Source organism: Martes martes (genome assembly GCF_963455335.1).
Source record: "Martes martes genome assembly, chromosome: 9".
In the NCBI taxonomy this organism is placed as follows: Eukaryota; Metazoa; Chordata; class Mammalia; order Carnivora; family Mustelidae; genus Martes; species Martes martes.
Window position 1 is genome coordinate 87,313,262 of NC_137896.1, and position 23,130 is coordinate 87,336,391.

The 23,130-nt window shown below is 38.1% G+C and overlaps 1 protein-coding gene across 1 annotated transcript in view; it reads left to right on the plus strand.

The window, feature by feature from the left end:
- Positions 1-818: 818 nt before the first annotated feature.
- The window catches only part of ZNF638 (zinc finger protein 638), a 134,388-nt gene continuing 112,076 nt past the window's right edge, over positions 819-23,130 (plus strand). The window contains exon 1 of the mRNA XM_080813031.1: positions 819-1,013. Coding sequence (XP_080669157.1) covers positions 901-1,013 — 113 coding nt within the window. The 5' untranslated portion in view covers positions 819-900. The remainder of the gene's footprint in view (positions 1,014-23,130) is intronic.

A 23,130-nucleotide genomic window follows, 5' to 3' on the forward strand; every position in this document is an offset into this window, starting at 1 on the left:
CATTTACTATTTTATTAGTTTTATTTTATTATATTTATTATACTATATATTTATATATATATATTTACTGCACAGAGTGTCTTTGAAAGGACATACAACAAATTAGCAGTGATACTCTAACAGTAAAGAAAATTGAGGAGGAGGGAGCAGTGGATAATGGAATTTTTTTTCTCATTGCATATCATGTATTTTTGATACAGTTGAAATATTTAACAGTCGTGCATATTATCTGGACGTCATTAAGAAAAAAAGAAAACCGAAAGATGCATGCACTGTTCACTGCGAATCCTGGCTACAAGTATTGGAGAGTAAAAAGCCTTTTAGTTCTCCCCCGGCAGAACCTCCCCCCACATTCCCCACTGCAAAACCTGACTTTTGATTTTTGAATGCATCTTAAGAGGGCTCTGCTAGTTACCTGTTCCCTCATGGGCTCCTCCACCCGACTGATTGGGAGACCCCCAAAAGTAGGGGCTGTTTCTCATTCCCGTGCATCTCCAAACACGGTGGTTGGTGTTCTGGAAACAGCGGACGAAGAAGTCTAAAAAGAGAAAGAGACCCAGCAAAATCATAAGTGTGTCCCGAACGTCTCAGACTCTCACAGATCCTTTAACTGCGGAATGTGGGTCCCCTGCCCTGTCCACACTCTCCCGACACACACGATAAAAGGAGAGGGACCCGGAAAGCGAGGCTGCTCGGTGCGGGTGGGCGAAGACCTCTCAGTCCGCGGCGTCGCTGGGCGGCCGGGCCTCTCGCGCCCCGCCCCCGGCTTCCCGCGCTCTGCGCCCATTGGCCCTCCTCGGGGGTGGGCGGGGCGCGCCGGGGAGCCGGGTAGCCTGAGGCCCAAGAGGCTGCGACCGCCCAGCTGCGCGAGCAGCACGGGTGCTGTGGGAGCCGCAGGCGATGCCCCGGGATCCGGTTCCGGCCGGGGCTCCAACCCGGGCTGCCGGCGTTACGGTGCAGAGTTTAGTCTCCGCGACCACCGCAGCTCGGCGGGCTTCGGACCATCTGAGGCGGTGAGCGCTTCCTTCGCCCCCTCGGCTCCCCGACCTGCTGCGTCCTCTGGGGCTATAGGCAGTGGGTGGGCTGGCGAGAGCCGGCGGGCCGGCAGGGTCGGTGCCCAGGCATCCTCGTGTCACAGGGTTCGGGTTCAAATTCCGCTTCCCCCCCTCCCCTCCTTGACTGTCACCTCCCCAGGAGGCGGGTCTGAAGCGCCGCCCAAGCTGTGTGTGCGGCGGCTTCGGGCGGTCAGCGAATAGCGGTGGGACGCTTCACGGACACTTGTCGCTGGCTTCGCGGTCCTAGCAGCTTTCCCCCGGGTCTGGACAGGCTCTGTGGACGCGCCGCTGTGCGGGGGGGAGGGGGGGTCTTGAGAGAGCACGATTAAGTAAACGATCGTTTACACTCCAGGGTACGGCGCCGCGGTGATGAGTCTTCAAAGTGCGTGGTGTTCGCTTCTCAATCAGAGAAACAGATCCGACGAGCCGCAGCTCTTTTTAAAGCTTGCACTTTAAAAAAATTACTTTGTAGCATTGCATAATACACTGTATCTCATCCAAAAGTAGTTTTTGATCCCAGGGTAGTAGTCATTTGAATGCAACGTTGACACTTTTGTTACTTAAATAGTTAAGTTTGAGCTTTCTTAGAATAATAGATTTCTTAATGAAAGGAATTTCTCAAAGTACAGGAAAAAAAAGCCGTGGATAGTGTTTTGAATTTTTTTTTTTTGAGTCATCCGTTTTGAGGGATTTTGCTTTTCCAGTTTGCTTCAATTTGCTTTCACCCACAACTGCATACCCAGGTTCCAGACTTTGGAATGGTGTAAATAGCGCTGGCGGCCCCGCCCCCATCCTACTTGACAGCAGCTCCGCCTGCAGACTCCGGGCTGTCTGTCCCTGCGCCAGGAGGCTGTCGCGCTGTCCCGGCAGGGCAAGAGGACGCCCGCCCGGGCCGGCTGTTTGTTGCAGCGATTTGTACATTCCGAGAGTCCCCAGAAAGGCGAGCTGCATACCTGTTAGGATACTGGTCACATCCTAGCCGGGGGAGGTAGAAGGGGGCGGGGGGCGCCCGGGAGCGTGCTCTGCGTAGCAGCATCAGCTCTTTTCGCTCGTGGCGGGAGTCTGTGTCTGGTCCTCTCGCTGGAGCAGACTGAATCGAGGCTTAGAGTTAGTTGTTAAGTGAATTGCTCTGACAGACAGCTCCGTATCTGTGCTGTGCTGCCCTCTCCCAATCTTTGTGGCGTTTGTGCGAGTCGATGGGAGTCGGGAGAGGACAATGAGAGACATTTTGCAGAACCGAACGTCCAGTGTTCTGTCATGCTTCTTGGCGCTCCTTTCTAGATCTACGTTCTGGTGACATTGTTTCAGCTTACTCTGCTCTTTCCCAAGACCCCGTTTATTGGTTTAAATTGAAAAGGAGTGTTTATTTCTTATTCCATAAGGATTAGGGAAAGGAGTTCCTGGCTTGAGGGGAAAAGGTGCTGGAATTTAGTTTGCTGCTTTCCAAGGATCAGAAGATTATGGATTTTTTTTTTTTTTAATGAGAGCACATCGGAGATGGGAGAATACTGTAATTATTGTTCTTATTGGAGATTGGAAAATAAAAATGTTGCTCTGTTTTATTTCGTAATTAGGGAAAGTGTATGTACTTGAAATACACCCTTTTACAATTGTGGATGTTGCTATGAATTGTTTTGTAAAATCAAAGGGCACCCGTAATTCATCTTTTCTGTATATCTTTTTTTTTTTTTTTTGCATATGCTTAAAGGACTTGAGTAATGTTTCGCTGTCCCTAGCCATCAGGATTCTTAGTAACCTCTTATTTGAACTTTAAGGTTTTTTTCCTCTTTTTGAAACAAAGGTGCTTTTTAAATTGCATTCAAAAAAATTTTTTTTGAACCTTAAGTGTGTTTTAGAGAGGAGAGCTGAGTGAGCCATCACAGGTGTGATTTTTTACCTTTGGCCTCTGGGGACATTTTGTGGTAGTATGGAAAACTTACTCAGTTTTGATCTGTGAGAATATCATGGTTTAAAGAATTTGTAGGGATTGCTCTTTTTAAGAAAGTTACATTATGTTTCTTGTGATTTCTACAATTTTATAATATGCTGTATCTCATCCAAAAAATAGTTTTTGTTGTCAGGGTAATGGTTTGAATGCCACACCCACATTTTTGTTTCCTAGATAAGTTTTAGCTTTCTTAATGTATGTTTATGCACTTTCTTTTATTGAGGAAAATTTGCAAAATGCAGAAAAATAAAAGAAAAACCCATGTACAGTGTTTTGAGTCATCAATTTTGAAAGTTTATTTTTTCCCAGTTTACTTAGGCCTGCTTTGGCCCATAACTATGTATATATTCAGGCTCCAGATTTTGAACAGTGTTAAATTATGGTGTTGAATATGCAACCTCAGGGAGTGTGGGGCTTATTGGTTGTGTTAACAATTTTATTTTTCTCCATTGGAATATCAGCACCAACAGAAACTTCTATGGTATTTTCTCCCTTAAGATAGGGATGTGATGACAAAAAATGTTTTAATTATTTTGAATGTTATAACTAACAGGAGATACTATGACTTTTACAATGACATTAAATTGAAAGGCTTTGAGAAGTCGAATCTGCCATTTTTCAGTGATGTGTCTGTCCTTGCTAAGAGTTCTTTTAACCCTTTCTCTGAAGCCTCTACATTTCTTGCAGCATTTGTGTAAGAGCTATGGTTTTTTGTTTTGTTTTTTTCTTTTTAAAGACTTTATTTATTTATTTGACAGAGAAATCACAACTAGGCAGAGAGGCAGGCAGAGAGAGAGGGGGGGAAGCAGGCTCCCCGCTGAGCAGAGAGCCTGATACAGGGCTCCATCCCAGGACCCTGGGATCATGACGTGAGCCGAAGGCAGAGGCTGAACCCACTGAGCTTGAGATTTGGGGATTCACTCAGGTACCTAAGGACTCACATTGAATCTAAAGCATCCTGTCATTTCCCTTAAGTATATTTAGTTTCCTATTAACAGCTAAGTAGGTTTTTGGAGGCCATTTTGCCCATTGTTGTTAAAGTTCTTGAAATTTTAGATATATTTTGGCCCAGCAATTCTACCTCTAAGAATTTATTCCAAGGAAATAATAATGGATATGTACATAGGGTTAGTTATTTGGATATTTGTTGCAATTTTGCTCATGATGGTGAAATTTTGAAAACACTCAATGTCCCAAAATAGGGAAATGGTAAAATAATTTAAGTCAGAGAATATCTATACAATGCAATGATTACTATTATAATATGTTAATCAATATATTAATACAATGCAATATTGATATTGTATTATAATATATTAATATATTAGGATTGATATATTAATACAATGTTAATGTATGTAGCCATTACTAGTCATGTAGAAAAAAACTGACAAAATCAAAAGATGGTCATAATATAATATCAGGGTAAAAAAATACTTTAAAAGTATGAATATTGGGGCACCTGGGTGGCTCAGTGGATTAAGGCCTCTGCCTTCGGCTCAGGTCATAATCTCAGGGTCCTAGGATTGAGCCCCGCATCAGGCTCTCTGCTCAGCGGGGAGCCTGCTTCCCCCTCTCTCTCTGCCTGCCTCTCTGCCTGCTTGCGATCTCTGTCTGTCAAATGGATAGATAGGGTCTTTACAAAAAAAAAAAAGTATGAATATTTTTCCATTTTGGTTAAAAGAAGTATAAGATGATTCTGAAGTGTAGTAAAGATTATGCTTGATTTAACATTCAGCCTTGTCATTTTGAGAGAAATTCTTCTGCACGGTAAAGTTTAAAAACCTTTGAGCTAAGATTAAAGAAGGAAAAAAGCAAAGACTATATTTACAAATGTAGGCATTGAAACCATTCTGTCTTTGAAATAATCATCAAATCCCTAGAGATAAATGGGGATTATCCATATGTCCCTCCGCATCCCCAAGATTTATTCTTTCTATTTTATCTGAGCCTTGGTTATTTTAATATAGCTTAATAGATTAATTTATATAATGATTAAAAGCCTGGTAATTAAGTTCTCAAGTCAGCATATAAGTGTGAGAGTTCAATGTGTGAAATGACTGTAATTTTGTACCAAGATAAAGATTATAAAGAGGTATATTTTTAAAATTAAAATATTTTTGAGTTGACAATGATTTTACAGGGTTAAAGATCAAAATGTAAAAAAAAAAGTTATACAATGAAAAGTTTCCCTCTTTCCCTTGTACTTCATGTCCTCAATTCTCATTTCTCCAATTCTCCCACCCTGGGTGAGTATTATTACTAGTTCACTGCTTATTATTCCAGAGATATTTTATGCATACCTGAGTCTAAATAGATCTGTTTGGATATATTTGCCATTTTTTTCCTTTGGTTTTTCCATTCAACAGTGTACCATGGAGACTTTTCTCATATCAGTACATAGCATCCTCAATAAAAGTTTTTTTTTTTGAGATTTTATGTATTTATTTGACAGAGAGAGAGAGAGCACAAGCAGGGAGAGTGGAAGGCAGAGGGAGAGGGAGAAGCGGGTTCCCCGCCCGATGTGGAGCGCAATCCCAGGACCCAGAAATCGTGACCTGAGCTGAAGGCAGATGCTTAACTGGCTGTTGTTTTAAGGTTGTTTTAAAAAAGTGGTTAGAACATAGAGACAGTATAAAGAAAGGAGAAGGACCTTAACCAAAACAAAGTAAGAGTTTTCTTCATGGTTGGGTTGTTGAGTACAAGGCACTCTTGCTGAGTGAAGAGGGAACCACTTAGTGTACTTGAACATGGCATATGGAATTGTAAAAACTTCCAATTTAAATATTATTAAATTATCTTTAAAAATATTTTATTTATTTATTAGAGAGAGAGGAAGAGCACAAGCAGGGTGAAGGAGAGGGACAAGTAGACTCTATGCTGAGCACAGAACCCGACTTGGGGCTCAATCTCACCCTCCCGAGATCATGACCTGAGCAGAAATGAAATCCAAAGTCTGTTGCTTAACCAACTAAGCCACCCAGGTGCCCCATTTAAAAAAAAATTTTACTTTAAAATCAAATATATATATACATATACATATATATACACGTATATACACACATGTATATACACACATATATACATATATATAAAATATATACATTTTGAAGTAAAATTTTAAAATGTATATATTTAAATAATTAATTATTTAAATTAATTATTTAAGTTATTTAAATTATTTTTAAATTGTTTAAATTATTTAAATTAATTTTAATTAATTTTAGAATATATACATATATGTGTGTATATATATATATATATATGAAGAAAATAAGGCAGTTCTTTTTTTTTTTTTTTTTTTTAAAGATTTTATTTATTTATTTGGCAGACAGAGATCACAAGTAGGCAGAGAGGCAGGCAGAGAGAGAGGAGGAAGCAGAATCCCTGCTGAGCAGAGAGCCCAATGCGGGGCTCGATCCCAGGACCCTGGGATCATGACCTGAGCTGAAGGCAGAGGCTTTAACCCACTGAGCCACCCAGGTGCCCCAATAAGGCAGTTCTTAAAAATAAAGCAGTTGCCACAAAAACATGAGACACACATTCATTTGTCTTAAGTCCTTGTTTCTCTCTGATGAGGTAATTACCTTCAATTCTTAATTTTTTCTTGTAGTATTTACCTCCTAAAGTCTTAAAGTGAAAGTATACTTTGTAATTATTTCTTAACTTAAATGATTTAGATATTATTTATTTTATTTTTTTATAAATTGAGAATTGATACTTTATGGTGAAGATTTAATGCCTTTTTTCTCTCTGTCTGTTCTACTTCCACTTCCTCCATCCTCTCAATTGAGATTTTATCTTGACATTTAGTTAAATCAGTAGGTAGGTTTTATATTATTATGATTAGGTAAACTTGACTAGCCTTTGAGCCTAAAGATAAAGATATTTTTTTTTTCACTTACCTAATTTTCTATCAATCTATGGCTTTTTCCGAGTACTCACATGGTGTCAAATGCTCAATTACAAGACTCTGTCAGCTTCATTTTTTCCATAAGATTTCCTTCCTATAGGTCTCATTCTTCACATACATCTTGTCTATTTCTAGGTTTGCAACTAACCTAAAGATTAGTGTTTAAAGAGTTAAGAAAAGAGATTTTACCCATGAAATAGGATTTGGGTGCTATGGAAAGAAACAATCAGAGAACTAGAAAGAATTCTATGAAATTAAACATAGGATAGCCAAAATGGAATTCTGAATAGAAAGACTGAAAGGTAGGGGCACCTGGGTGGCTCAGTTGGTTAAGCAACTGCCTTCATCTCAGGTCATGATCCTGGAGTCCCTGGATTGAGTCCCACATCAGGTTCCCTGCTTGGCAAGGAGTCTGCTTTTCCCTCTGATCTCTCATTCTCTCTTTCTCTCTGATAAATAAATAAAAATCTTAAAAATATATTAAAAAAAAAAAAGAAGGACTGAAAGATAAAGTCCTCTAGGTTTGGTGCATAGCTATAATCCTAGTTTAACCTCTCTCCTGGTTTGGATCCTGTTACCTAGAATTTGATTTGGTTGACAAAATTGTTGTGCTCAAGCACTTAGTCCAGTTACTTTTTTTTTTTTTTTAAGATTTTATTTATTTATTTGACAGAGAGAGAGATCACAAGTACTCAGAGAGGCAGGCAGAGAGGGGGAAGCAGGCTCCCTGCTGAGCAGAGAGCCCGATGTGGGCCTTGATCCCAGGAACCTGGGATCATGACCTGAGCCAAAGGCAGCCACTTAACTGACTGAGCCACCCAGGCATCCCAGTCCAGTTACTTTTTAAGGAAAGAAATCTTTGGGGCATCTGGGTGACTCAGTGGATTGGGCCTTCTGCCTCTCTGCTCAGCAGGGAGCCTGCTTCCCCCCTCTCTCTCTGCCTGCTTCTCTGCCTACTTGTGATCTCTCTCTGTCGAATAAATAAATAAAATCTTCAAAAAAGAAAAGAAAAGAAAAGAAAAATCTTCAAAGTCCTTGTATATCTTAAAATGTTCTTTTGCATGGCTGGGGTGTTGAATTATAGTCTGGCTGAGTATGAAATTCTAGGTTTTTCCTCAGAAAGATTAATATTTAACTTTAGAATGTCTGTTGTCAGTATTAACTGTGAAGAAATCTGGTATCATTAAGCCTCATATCCCTTTATGGGTTGCTTTTCCTTTCTGAAAGCTTTTTATAATCTTCTCTTTCTTTTTTTTTTTTTTTTAAAGATTTTATTTATTTATTTGACTGAGATCACAAGTAGGCAGAGAGGCAGATAGAGAGAGGAGAAAGCAGACCCCCTGCTAAGCAGAGAGCCAGATGCGGGGCTCAATCCCAGGACCCCGGGATCATGACCTGAGCTGAAGGCAGAGGCTTTAACCCACTGAGCCACCCAGGTGCCCCAATAATCTTCTCTTTGGTATCCTGAAATTTAATGATTTGGTGACCTTGATGTGATTCTTTTTTTCATTCATTGTGCTCTGCACTTGGTAGGATCCTTGTGTTTTTTGTAGTGTGGTACAATTTACTTTAATAATTTCTTCCTTTGCATTTATTCTGTTCTCCGTTTTTCTTAGCTGGAATTTTGGACCTCCTGGATTGATCCTTCAATTATCCTATCTTTTCTTTTTTGTTTTTCATCTCTTTCTCTCTCTCTCTCTTTTTTTTTTTTTTCACCCCCCAACTTCTCTGGGCAAGTTTTCAACATGATCTCCCAGCCATTTTACTCAGAATTTCATTTTATTATATTTTCAATTTCATACTGCTCTTTCTTGTTCTGATTGGTTCTTCTTATAGCATTCTACTTTTTATAAATACAGTATATTTTCTTATTTTTAAAAAAGATTTTATTTACTTATTTGACACAGAGAGAGAGAGCGTGAGAGAGAGAACACAAGCAGGGGGAGTAGGAGACAGAGGGAGAAGCAGACTCTCCACTGAGCAGGGAGCCCGATGCGGGGCTTACTCCCAGGACCCGGGAATCATGGCCTGAGCTGAAGACAGCCCCTCAATGACTGAGCCACCCAGGCACCCTATTTTCTTATTTTTTAAAAAAGATATTTATTGTAGCTGTATTTTGGGAACTTCCTTTGGTTTTTGCATTGTTTCTACCCTTTGAAGTCCTTTTTTTTTTTTTTTCCCTTTTCTCTTCATTGTTCAGTTTCTTCAGAGAAAAGCCTCCAGTTCTCTGTGGTGTGGGATATATAATCCTGGGTGTTGACATTCTGGGAGCAGGGCCAATGAAAGGGACTGTGTCAAGAGTCCCCAGGATCACCTCCAGGTTCAGTGATTCACTAGGAAGATCCACAGAACTCAGCATATGGTCATACTCACAGTTATGATTTATTTTCGTGAAAGGCTTCAAAGCAAAATCAGCAAAAAGGAAAGGAACATGGAGTGAAGTCCAGAGGAAACAAGGCAGAAACTTCCCATAATCTTCTTCCAGTGGAGTTACACAGGATGTGCTTAATCCCTTCATTACTGAATGTGATTACGTGTCTGAAGTGTTGTCTAACAAGGGAGCTCATTAGAAACTCCGTACCCAAGATTTTTACCGGGGACTGTTCACATAGCCACCTTCTGCCTACCATGCACCAAAATTCTAGACTCCCAGGGAAAGCAGGTGTTCAGCATGAACTACATTGTTTGTGCAAACTATGATTACGTATATTAAACAACTCTTATCAGGGAATGGTGGGATCCTTTCTGAAATCAAAGTTCCCAGATTCCAGCCAAGAGTTAACTTTGCAGGCAGACCTTTCAAAGGATAGAAATCTCAGGCCTGCTATGAGAATTCTTTTCTGCACCAGGGACTAAGCGTCCCACAGTTTACTCCATAGGGTTTCACTTAACCTCCTTATCTTCTGCTTCCTAGCGCGTCCTATCCTTGCCCTTGAAAGATAACCTGGAGGCCAAAGCCTCTCACCTTCTCTGCATCTGCCTGTTACAACAGGATTGAAAAGTGGCCCTAGGGAAGGGGAGTATCTAGATATTTTGTATCAGTAAAGCATTGTTACTCATCCTGTAGCTAGATGAATGGTTCTCAAGGTGCCTCAGGAAAAGTTCCTGAGACCCTTTCCATAATAATATTGATGTGATATTTGCCTTTGTCTTATGAGCATACAATGGAGTTTTCCAGAGGCTATATGATATTATAATAGCCTAAAGGCAGAAATACAAAGTGGTGCCCCTCTTGTCACCAGTTTTTTTTTTTTTTGGAAAAGATAGTTATTTTTCCATAAAATAATGGGTTTATTATTATATCTAAATGGACTAATAAATATTTTTAAATTTCTGTTTTTCTTAAGATAATGATACTAGTAGATATAACCCACATAAATAAAAGTTCTTTGGAATCTCAGTGGTTTTTATTTATTTTTTATTAGTTTGTATGTGTTGCAATTTTTTATTATTGAATTATAATTGACACAATATTATATTAGTTGCAGATGTACAATATATAGATTTGACAATTCTATACTCCTCGCTTACCATGATACGTGCTGTCACCATCTATCATCATATAATGTCATTATGATATTATTGACTATATTCCCTATGATGTATTTTTCATCTCTGTGACTCATTTATTCTATACCTGGAAGTTTGTACATCTTAATCCCCTTTATTTATTTCACCCATCCCTCCCATTGCAGCATTATTTATAATAGCCAAGATATGGAAGCAACCCAAGTGTCCATTGACATATATATACATATATACATGTATATACATAATATTTTTATTATATTGTATTATAATATTTTATTAGATTATAGTATAATATTATTTATTATGTAATATATTTTATATGTATGAATAGATATATAAAATATATAATGGAATATTACTTAGTCATAAAAAGAATAAGGTCTTGTCAGTGCTTTTTATGTTGCACCAAAAAGCTGGAGAAGACTACATCTCCCATTTTTCTGAGTCTAGAAATGTGTCTTTCTACTAGTATCAATACTTGTGTTGTCCAATATGGTAGCCACTAGCCACATGTCTTTAAATATAAGTTAATAAAAATTAGATTAAAATTAAAAATTCAGTTCCTCAATCACACTAATGATGTTTCAATTGCTCAATAACCACCCATGGGGAGTACTGACTACTGTATTGGGCAGCACAGATCTAGAACATTTCCATCATTACAAAACCTTCTGTTGGACAGTGCCATTAGGGGGCTTAAAGGCCATTCTTATCTCTTTCCTTTATTCATTTCTACTCCTGTGCTGTTTGCTCAACTCTGATAGTGAAGCACATATATATGTTTTATTGGTTCATAAAACATCTCATCCATCACCAGGCAAAGACTGGCTCTCTGCTAGGACATATGCCATGCACACAGATTACTCTTGCGGAGGAAGAGGCAATGCCACATGGGCAGAGCAGACCTGTGCAGAGTGCTATGCAGGGAAGCCTCGTTCGTAGAAACTGCAGTGTGAGTGGTGTGTTTCTGCAGGTAGGAAGTGCAGTGTTCTCAAGTGCATCAGAGCCAGGATCTGAATCCTGCTTTGTTTAATTCTGGTCTGTGCTTTTTCATTTTGGATAAGATCACCCAACCAATACCTCTTGTCCTATATATATTGGCTGTTGAAGGACAATTTTAAAGATTAGGTAAAAATCATGATTCTCAGACAAATATGAAATTTACATATGTTAAAGATTTTATTTAACCCATTGATTAAATGAGATCATGACCCAAGCCGAAGGCAGATGTGAAACTGACTAAGCCACCCAGGTGCCCCTGGTACTTGCCTTTAACACAGTTTATCAACTTTTTTTTTTTCAATCACTGCCATGGGGAGCCTTTTTAGGCTCCACCCCCCCCCAATTCCTCCATTAAATTTTAATACCACAGATACATTGTATATCTGTTTATACATTTTATACAAATATATGTGCTTTATCTACAAAAACGCTAACATTTTTTTGCCCTTCTGCTCCTCAAGAACCAGCTTTTGCCCCCTTGAAGTTGATATTGTTCTTGTTGAGAAAGCATGGTTTGAAAAGATTGGGTTTGCTCTCCCCTCCTTCTCTTTCTTTCTGCATGTGGGCTGGAAGGCAGACTGCTAACTTCAACCAAGCAGGCAGAGGATGCGAGCAACAAGATGGAAGGAACCTGGGGGCTCAGCATCACAGAACAAAACAAAGCCTATGTTTAGAAAATTAATTGAGAAAAAAAATACTCTGATCTTCTTTGAGCCATCTTATTTTGGGGCCATTGTTATACCAACTTAGCCTGTATTCTAACAAATATGCATCCCATTTTTTCAAAACTGCTTAGACATTTAAAAAATTTCTCTTATTTCCATGTCACCCAGGTGTGTCCAGCCATGACTATATGAATGTTATTTACCCTTTGCCATCTGCAAACATCTTATGATTACCAGTACTACAAATTGTATAAATGTTGACATTATTTGATCTAAAATTTGGGCACCTCTAGGTGATATCGCATAGTCACTGAATGAAAGTGTTACTGTGCTTTATTTCATTGCATATATTGCCAGTTTGTTGTAGTTTGTTTTGTTGGAGTTTCAACCATTAGTTTTATAGCAATAGAGTATACTAAGAGAACACACTCCTCTAAATTCAGTTCCCTCATCTGTAAAATTGGTCTAACTGGTACCTACCTCACAGGGTTTGAGGATTAAATGAGATAATGGTAGTAAATTATTGAGCATATTGCCTGCTTCGTGCTAAGTGTCGGATAGTAATTACTCTTATTACTATAAACACTAAGTAGATTTTAGAAATTTGAAAAGACAATATTTAAGAGTTCTCAACACTTCAGTAAAATGGTAATATGAAAATTAAAATGGCAGAAGAGAATGGAGTAGGAGTCCAAGCAATTTTTTTTAAAGGAGAGAGAGATAGAAAAGAGAGGCAGAGAGAGAATCTTAAGCAGGCTCCACACCCAGCACAGACCCTGACATGGGGCTTGATCTCACAACCCTGAGATCATGAACTGAGCTGAAATCAAGAGTCAGGTGCTTAACCGACTGAGCCACCCAGGTACCCCAGATACTGATACTTTTTAATAGTCATGTTTTGATGAATCTTTCTATTTTTGTTTTCCACATCTTAGCAATGTAATTTTATATTAGCAATGTAATGTATACAATCTTAGCAGTCTGTGTATGTAGCAAGATATATTACTATTCTTTTCTTCATGCTCACATTGTACCATATATAGATATACACATGAGTTTTTCTCTTTTATAGTGATTCATCTATTCAAATTTTCTATTACTTCTAATTCTGGAGTCAATTTTTATAATTTGTAATTTATACCTTGCTAAGAAGTCATTTATTTTCTTTGGGTTTTTAAATTTCTTGCCATGGAGTTGCGTGTGATATTCTTTTGCAGTTTACTAAAGCTCTTTTATATTTCTTTGCTTATTTGTGATCCTACACATTTAATTCAACCCTCTTCATCCTTCTCCATTCTGCCAAAATTAGTTTTATTTTCTTGTTCTTTCAGAGAACAAGCTTTTGTATTTATATATCTTTGCTATTATTTTTTAAAGTTACTCTTAAGTTTATCTGTATTAATTCCTGCTTCCTACTATTTTTTCATTTTTATCCTTTTCCCTTATTTTGAATAAATAATTCCTCTACATTAAAAAAAACCCTATTTAATGAGGAAGTCATTTACAGCTTTAAAATTTCCCCAGAGGACTATTTTGGCTCCTAGAATGGTAGTTCATTGATCTAAGATTTTCTCCTTTTTCATCATCTTTTAAATGGTTTGTAATTTCACTTCTGATTTCTTTGGTACAAAGACTATTTAATAGTATGTTACTTTCCAAGTATTTATGTTATTTTTAATCTTTTTATTATTTGGAATTTTATTGAATAATTAGAGAAATCATGTGTAAAATCTCTACTTCTTTTTTTTTTAAATCTCTACTTCTTTAAAAGTGTTTTTATCCATTCACTTTTTTTTTAAGATTTTATTTATTTATTTGACAGAGAGAGAGAGATCACAAGTAGGCAGAGAGAGGGAAGCAGGCTCCCTGCCGAGCAGAGAGCCCGACAGACATGGGGCTTGATCCCAGGACCCTGAGATCATGACCTGAGCCAAAGGCAGAGGCTTTAACCCACTGAGCCACCCAGGTGCCCCTATCCATTCACTCTTTATTTTAAGTGACAAAGTTGTAGGATGCCTGGTGGTTTAGTTGGTTAAATGTCCAACTCTTGATTCAGCTCGGGTTAGGATCTCATGGTTGTAGGATTGAGCCCCACGTGGGGCTCCACGCTCAGTGAGGAGTCTGCTTCTCCCTTTCCATCTGCTTGCCATCCCATCTGCTTGTGCTCTTTCTCTCTGTCAAATAAATAAATCAAATTTTAAAAAAATGTTTTTAAATAAGAAAATAAAATAATAAATGACATAGTTCCTTCAGCATTTTTGTTCTACAGATTTTTTTCAGTTTTCATGGAGACAGATGGAATGGCTAATTGCTTCTCAGGTAAAGCGATAGAATATGCGCCACGTATTTAAGATTGTTGACATGAACAGGCTATGGAAACAACAGAAATTTCTCATCCCAGGAGTTTTCTTGTTTGTTTGCTTGTTTATCTCCATAGGCATAGTTTAGAAGAGCTAAATGCTCCATTTTGAGCTCAGTTTTCTTAGAACAAGAGCAATTTGGATAACAAAAAGGAGGTAAGGACATTTAAAAAACCAAAAAGAAAAAACTTAGGCTTTTTAGATGCAACTGGGTGTTCTGGGCAGTTAACCAAGGTTTGGTAGAACACTGTGAAGCTCCAGCCAAAGAGGGGAGGCCTTTTTGTGTGAATAGTTGATTGCTTGCTTTACTGGTTTTACTAAGAATATGGATTGATGTTGGTAGGACTTAAATCTCATGATAGGTTAGGGGAGGATGGATGGAAGGGAATGTCCCAAATTAATGGTCTGTGGACATTTGTCGGACCCTCACAGTGTTTTATATATTTTTTAATTAGTTGCCAACACTTTGAAAAAAAAAGCAGCTTCATGTAAACACACAAACGTGCACAAATCTGCATTTCCAGTGTTGAAAGACTTGGAAGTTCTGAGAACACCGAGATTACATTAGCATGTGGCTGCGAGAAGCTGGAGCTGGGGAGCACCTGTCCCTTTTAGAGAGATATGTGCTCTCCACTTAGACCATCCCCACCATTCCCTCTTACTCCCAATATCTAGGAGAAGTATCCATAGTCATTTATTGTTTTTACTTGTGCTGCCATTTGTCCCCTGTAGCTTTAAGAAGGAAAGACTGTATATTTTAGATCCACTTGTCTTTCAAAAGTGGGGAAAGAAAAAGGCCTTTTTTTTTTTGAAGACTTTTTAAAAATTTATTTGTACGAGAGACAGAGAGAGAGAGAGAGGGAAAGAAAGAGAGCACAAGCAGAGGGAGTGGCAGGTGGAAGGAGAAGCAGACTCCCCACTGAGCAGGGAGTCTGATGCAGGACTCCATCCCAGAACCCTGGGATCATGACTTGAGCTGAAAGAAGATGCTTAATTGGCTGAGCCAGGCAGGCATCCCCAAAGGGCCTTTTTATTATTAGAAAAAAAGAAAGAGATTTGTGTGTGTGTGTGTGTGTGTATGTAAGTAAAGAATTTTCCTGTGTTTTAATATATAAACAAAGTGTGTCTGTGTCAAAAGAATGCAAATTAAGATGCCATTTTAAATTTTTTATTTTATTTTATTTTATTTATTTGTGAGAGAGAGCACATATGAGCAGGGAGGAGGAGTAGAAGGAGAAGCAGACTCCCCGCTGAGCAGGGAGCCCAACGTGGTACTCTATCCCATGACCCCGGAATCATGACCTGAGCTGAAGGCAGGCGCTTAACTGACTGAGCCACACAGGTGTCCCTAAGATGTCATTTTAAAACCAACCCATGAGAGAATGTGGACTCTGAGGAGAGTTTTGGAGGGGAGGAGGGTGGGCTGTTTGGTGAGCCTGGTGGTCTGTATTGTGGAGGGCACATATTGCATGGAGCACTGGGTGTGGTGCATAAACAATGAATTTTGGAACACTGAAAAAAAAATTAAATAAAAAAAAAAACCCCAACCCCACATAGTGAGCAACATTACTAGTATTTAGAAAAGATATAACAGGGTTTGTTTTTGATGGGAATTAAATAAACATGTCACTATGATATGTATTTATTTATTTTTTTGGTAAAAAATTTTTTTAAATTCCTGGGTATCAATACCTTATATAGGTGGTAAGTTTCTAAAGTAATGCCTTTCAAGTAGAGCAGAAATTATGTACCTCAAACAGAAAGAAATGTAAGAAAAAGTCAATATTATTGGAACTACTATCTCATAGCATCTTGAATACCTGACTGAGAACCTAATGGCAGATTACATTTCAAATTTAAATTATTTATGGCATTTTCAATTTAAGCTCGTGAAAACACATATATAGATAATATCACTCAGCAGCATCTATGGTGTCTGAAAATTTTAGTGGGTGGAAGAACTTTTGGATTTGTCACCCATTAGAAGGCCAGTATCAATGATTCATTTATGTGTGTTAGAAAAGTCTGTCAAAATTTAATAAAAATAGGTTGAAAATATATTAACTTGATGATAGATAGTGCTCCTGGAATAATAAATAGTTTAGGTTAACATTGGACGTTTTGGTGATATGGTGAGAGGACAAGACATGAACTTAATAATATGTTTATTGCAGGGTACCTGGGTGGATCAGATGGTTAAGCGTCTGCCTTCAGCTCAGGTCATGATCTCAGGGTCCTGGGATCCAGTACCGCATCAGGCTTCCTGCTCAGTGGGGAGTCTGCTTCTCTCTCTACCCTTCCCCCTGCTCATGATCTCTGTTTCTCTCTCTCTTTCAAATAAATAAATAAATAAATAAATAAATAAATAAATAAATAAAATCTTTAAAAAATGTGTTTATTGCAGATTTCAGTAGGAGTAATTTTAGTCCAAAAGCTTAAAAATGCAATGACTGTAGTAACTGTCACCACAAACTCGATACTGATTCTCGAACTTTAGGTGCTTCAAGGCTTTGCAGGACTCAGTTTGTACAACTCTAGTCTCCTAAATGCAGTTTAAGACTGAAAATGTTTTTTCATTTGTTAAGAGAAATCAATTTGTACTTGTTGTCAAAGAGAAAATCTTTGCCTCAGTTTACCAGTGAAGAATGGCTCAAGGATTTGGCTTTTTTGGTTAAATTACAGTTCAAGTATATACTGCAAATATTTCTTTACAGTGGTATTCACAGGGTGTACCACATTTATATGATTCAGTTCTCCCGTTTTAGTAAATGTATGTTTTTTGGCAAACATTTGGTAAGGAATAATCTGGATCATTTTTATATGCTGAAGTTTCCAGCAATGAAAATTATAGTCTTAACTTAATTCCCAAAATGATGGAATTTAAGACCAAATTCTAAGGCAGGCTCTTTGATTTTATACTTTATGAAAATGAGCTAAGATTTCTCAATTAATAGCAATAATGTGAAGGGGTAGCTACAAATGAAAGTATAAAAACTAAATATTATAACATTGGAGCAACAGAATTCCATAACTGCCTTTGAATTACCCTAAATTCAAAACTCACTATGCAGAAATTTCATTTTTGTTTGAGAGTGCCTGCCTTTAAGAGGAGTCGTTTTCTCTTAGGAAACTCAATTTAAAAAAATACTGCTCTTAGGGTACCTGGGTGGCTCAGTCAGTTAAGCATCTGCCTTTGGCTCAGGTTGTGATCCAGGGGTCCTGAGATTTGCAGGGAATCTCCTTCTCCCTTTGCATCTGCCCCCACCCCTGCTTGTGCTCTGTTTCTCAAGTAAATAAATAAAATCTTTACAAAAGTACTGCTCTTATTTCGAGGATTCAGGGATGAATACCATATTACACGTTGCATGCAATTCTAACTACATTGACATCTTGGTACAAGGGAAATGGTGTCAGATTCTTGGTTTTAGGTCTGAGGTGCTATAAACTACAAGAAAATCTTAATAATTAAGTGTTCCTATTTTTTAATTTGTATTTGTCAGTTTGAAATTGATGATCTCTCCTGTCATAAATGCTTATATTATAGTATATGCCTAAATCATAGTTTGTTAAAAATGATGTTTGATTCTATATCTGGTATTTGAATTTTCTTCGATTTTGAGCATTTCAGTTATTTATTATTACTCAATTCAATTCTTTTCAATTCAATGTATTCAATTATCAATATATATTGTCCAATTATTATGAGTTATGGGCTGGTTCCCTATAGTTTAATGTGAGTTTGTGACCCTTGCCATCGGTGGAAGGTAAAATCTTAGCTATATTCTTGGGGAAGATGCCTATGAAAATATGGCGATCGCATCATTCTAATTAATTTTACACTGTTACCACTTTTCCTTACTTTAGGCACTAAACGTATTTTCATGGTCATTTGTTTCACGGTGGCAGTTTTAGGGAGTGAACATGAAAAACTCCTGCCTATTTCTTTCAGCATTATAAGTACATACTAGTCCAGCCCAGCATCATGGAACAAGACTTTCCCCTTCACCCTACTCTCACCCTTGCAGAATATTCCATGAGAATTCCTTATGAAATCTTCAAGGGAAACCATTAAAAAATAACACCCATGAAGTTTGATGAGATCAGAAGGTCCAGCCAGACTCAGTTTAGACAAGTAATTGGGTTCAGGTGAGGAATCAGGCTGTGCTGTGTTTTATAATAACTCCTGAGTTTCTTTGCTGCCTCATTGAAATTCTTTAGTTGGGGATCAGATGACTGCTGCTGCCTGTGAGAAGCTGCCTGGTACTCTCCTCTCCCTGGCAGTGCTACCCTCTCCCTGGCTCGGATACAGCTATGGCCCTGCCCTCTCAATTGCTTGCTGTTTGTTGCCTTTTCATAGAATTATAGACCTTAAAGACTCTCTAGTAAAGCTTTTGACCACACACACAATTTTTTTTTTTTTTGCTGAAGTTCTCAAACCAGCTCAAGGAAAGCAAGAAAAAGAGAACAATGGAAAAATTTTTTTTTATTATTTTTAAAGATTTTATTTATTTATTTGAGAGAGAGAGAGAGAATGAGAGAGAGAGAGAGCATAAGAGGAGAGAGGTCAGTGGGAGAAGCAGACTCCGTGCCGAGCAGGGAGCCCGATGTGGGACTCGATCCCGGGACTCCAGGATCATGACCTGAGCCGAAGGCAGTCGCTTAACCAACTGAGCCACCCAGGTGCCCCAACAATGGAAATTTTTAAAAAAATATTTTATTTATTTGACAGAGACCACAAGTAGGCAGAGAGGCAGGCAGAGAGAGAGGGGAGGAAGCAGGCTCCCTGCTGAGCAGAGAACCCTATGTGGGGCTCGATCTCAGGACCCTGAGATCATGACCTGAGCTGAAGGCAGAGGCTTTAACCCACTGAGCCACCCAGGTGCCTCTGGAAAATGTTTTTCTAAATCCTAAATAATTGCTGGTACTGAACTGTCACTATGAATATATACTTTTTTCATCCAGAAAGTTCAATGTCTAGTTGGGTGTTTAAATTTTAATTTTGCTGAATGTTTAGGGGAAAAAACATATTTAAGAAATGCCAGTATGGGGGCATCTGGGTGGCTCAGTGGGTTGGGGCCTCTGCCTTCGGCTTGGGTCATGATCTCAGGGTCCTGGGATCGAGCCCCACATCAGGCTCTCTGTTCAGCGGGGAACCTGCTTCCTCCTCTCTCTCTGCCTGCCTCTCTGCCTACTTGTGATCTCAGTCTGTCAAATAAATAAATAAAATCTTTAAAAAAGAAAAGAAAAGAAATGACAGTATGTGGGGGGAGCGGAGAATGGCAACTTACCACCCTTCCCATTTCTCCTCGCTCCCTTTGATCCTTCTTTGGGGTCAGATAGAATTACACTTCAGAATACACTCTTCAGTGGTTCTCAAGTGTGGTCCCTGTGCCAGCAGTTCCCAGCATCGCTTGGGAATTTGTTGGAAATGCAAATTTTGGGGCCCCATCCCAGACCTACAGGATGAGAAACTCTTGGGGAGTAGGATGGGCAGCAACCTGTGTTTTAACAGACCTTTCAGATGATTCAGGTATACACTGGCATTTGAGAGCCACTCTTCATATAACTTGAATTATGCCTGTGTTAGAATTGGATGTGGAAACCGATAAAAGTTTTCAAACTCCTGTAGTGTCTTCCTGCTTTCTTTTCATTGCATTGGGAATCTGAATAAAGTGTATATTGTGGGGAACTGCAGATCTTAATCCCAGCTTTGTGGCCTTCTTGGTGGCTACCATCAAGGTAATTGCCTTGAATGACAGCTACTAATTGTAGAGGTCACGAGTGAGATGGATCCTTGTGCACTTCCAGAAAAAGTCAGAGTGGGCATCCCAAGAACTGTCGATCAGAGGGAAAGCTAGTTTTGAGACATGGTTACTTAATTATTCTCATCTGGTTACTTAATATAAGTAAACTATTGGAGGAAAAAAAAAACATTGAGTATATGACTTTGTATGTAAAACTGTGGTTCAATTTTTTTTTATTATAGTAGAATGTACGTAACATGAAATTTACCATTTTATTTTTTTTTTAAATTTACCATTTTAGGGGCGCCTGGGTGGCTCAGTGGGTTGAGGCCTCTGCCTTCGGCTCGGGTCGTGATCCCAGGGTCCTGGGATCGAGCCCCGCGTCGGCTCTCTGCTCAGCGGGGAGCCTGCTTCCCTTCCTCTCTCTCTGCCTTCCTCTCTGCCTGCTTGTGATCTCTGTCAAATAAATAAATAAAATCTTAAAAAAAATTTAAATTTACCATTTTAAACATTTTTAAGTGTACATTTCAGTGGCATTAAGCACGTTCACCTTATTGTGCAACCATCACCAGCATCCATCCCCAGAACTTTTCCATCATCCCAAACTGCATTCAGTACATATTAAGCAATAACTACCCACTCCTCACTCTTCATAGTCCCAGATAACCACTCTTCTGGCTTTCTCTGTGAATTGACTATTTTAGGTTCCTCATCATACAATTTCTGTCCTTTTGTGGCTGGCTTATTTCACCCAGCATAATGTCTTAAGATTCATCTATGTTGTAGCATGTGTCAGAATGTCATGCTTTTTAAAGGCTGAATGAAGTTCTATTGTATGTATATACCACATTTTGCTTATCCATTTCCCTGACAGTTAATGCTTGGGTTTTTACCTTTTGGCTATTGTGAACAATGCTGCTGTGAACAGTGATGTACAAATACCTGGTCAAGTCTTTTGGGTATGTACCTAGAATTGGGATTGCTAGATCCTATGGTAATTCTGTTTACTTTCTTGAGAAATTGCCATATTATTTTCCACAGTGACTGCACCATTCCCACCCGCAATGCACAAATGTTCCAATTTTTCCACATCCTCCCCAACACTTTTTTATTTTCAAGGTTTTTTTTTTAATAATGGCTATCTTAATGCATAAAAAGCACATCTTAATTGATTTGTGTTTCCCTAATTTCCTGTGCTTATTGGTCATCTGTATTCTCCTTTGAAGAAATATCGATTTAAGTCTTTAGCCCATTGTTTTAATTGGGTGTTTTTTTTTTGAACTGTAGGAGTTCTTTATGTATTCCGGATATTAATACCTTATCAGATACACGATTTGCAAATATTTTCTCCCCTTCTATGGGTTACCTTTTTATTTTGTTAATACTGTCTTTTGATGCACAAAAGTTTTTAATTTTGATAAAATCCTATCTATATGTTTCTTCTTTTGTTATCTGTGCACTGAATGTGTAGAACACTTGGGGAATTATAGTCATTTTATTTATTTATTTTGAGATAGAGAATGGGGAGGGGAGAATTATTGGCATTTTAACAATTTTAACTCTTCCCATCTATTTAGTTGTTGAGTTTTTTTTTTTTTAATCAGGAAAGGATGTTGAATTTTGTCAAGTATTTTTTCTACATCAATTGAGATTACCATGCTTTATTTCCCTTCTAATTCATTTTATGAAGCTAATATTACTCTGTAAAAAAAGTACAGACTGATACCTCTCATAAATATAGATACAAAATCCTTAACAAAATATTAGAAAATAGAATTAAGCAAGATATAAAAAGAATTATATACCATAACCAAGTGGGATGTTTTCTAGGGATTAAGGCTGGTTTAGCATCTGAAAATTAGTCGTAATAATTCACCATATTAATAAGGTAAAGGAGAAAAACCACATGGTCATATTATTCAATGTAGAAAAAGCATTTGACAAAATTTAACACCCATTCATAATTAAAAACTCAAAAAATAAGAGAGGAGAACTTTCTCAGCTTGGTAAAGAGCATCTACAAAAGCCTACAGATAAAATCATACTTAATGGCGAAAAACTAAATGCTTTCTCTTTAAGACTGGGAACAGGAACAGTGCTGGAAATTATTGCAGGAAATAAAAGATATACAGCAAAGAAGAAATAAAACTGTCCCTGTTTGCATATGACATAATTGTCTTCATAGAAAATCTCAAGGAATCACCAGAAAAACTAGAACTAATACACAACTAATACAGCAAGGTTGCAGTATAAAAGAAAAACATACAAAAATCATTTGCATTTCTAAATGTTATCAGTGAACACATGGATACTAAAATTTAAAATGCAATACCATTTAAAGTCACTTGAAAAATATGAAATACTTATGTGTACTTCTACCAAAAAATGGTACAGGACTTGTATGCTGAAAACTATACAACACTGATGAAAGAAGTGAAGATGATCTAAATACTTCTTTGCAGAGAAATACTGTGGATTGGAAGATTCTACATAGGGAACATATTGAGTCTCCCCAAATTGAATATAGATTTAATGCAATTGCTATCAAAATCTCAATAATATTTTTTGTAGATATAAACAACATTATTCTAAAGTTTATATGGAAAAACAAAGTAACCAAAAGAGCTACAACAGTTTTAAAGAAGAGTACAGTTGGGGAAGTCAGGTTATCTGATTTTAGGAGTTACTATATGAAACCATAGTAATCAAGACTATGGTGTTGGTAGATTGATGGCACAGAATAGAGGCCCCAAACCCCAAAAAAGAATAGAGAACCCAGATGGATACCTACACAAATATGCCCAACTGATTTCTTACAAAGACGCAAAAGCAATTCAATGGAGGAGAGATAGCTGTTTCAACAAATGGTGCTACAGAAATTGCATACCCACTGGGGAAAATATAAGTTAAAC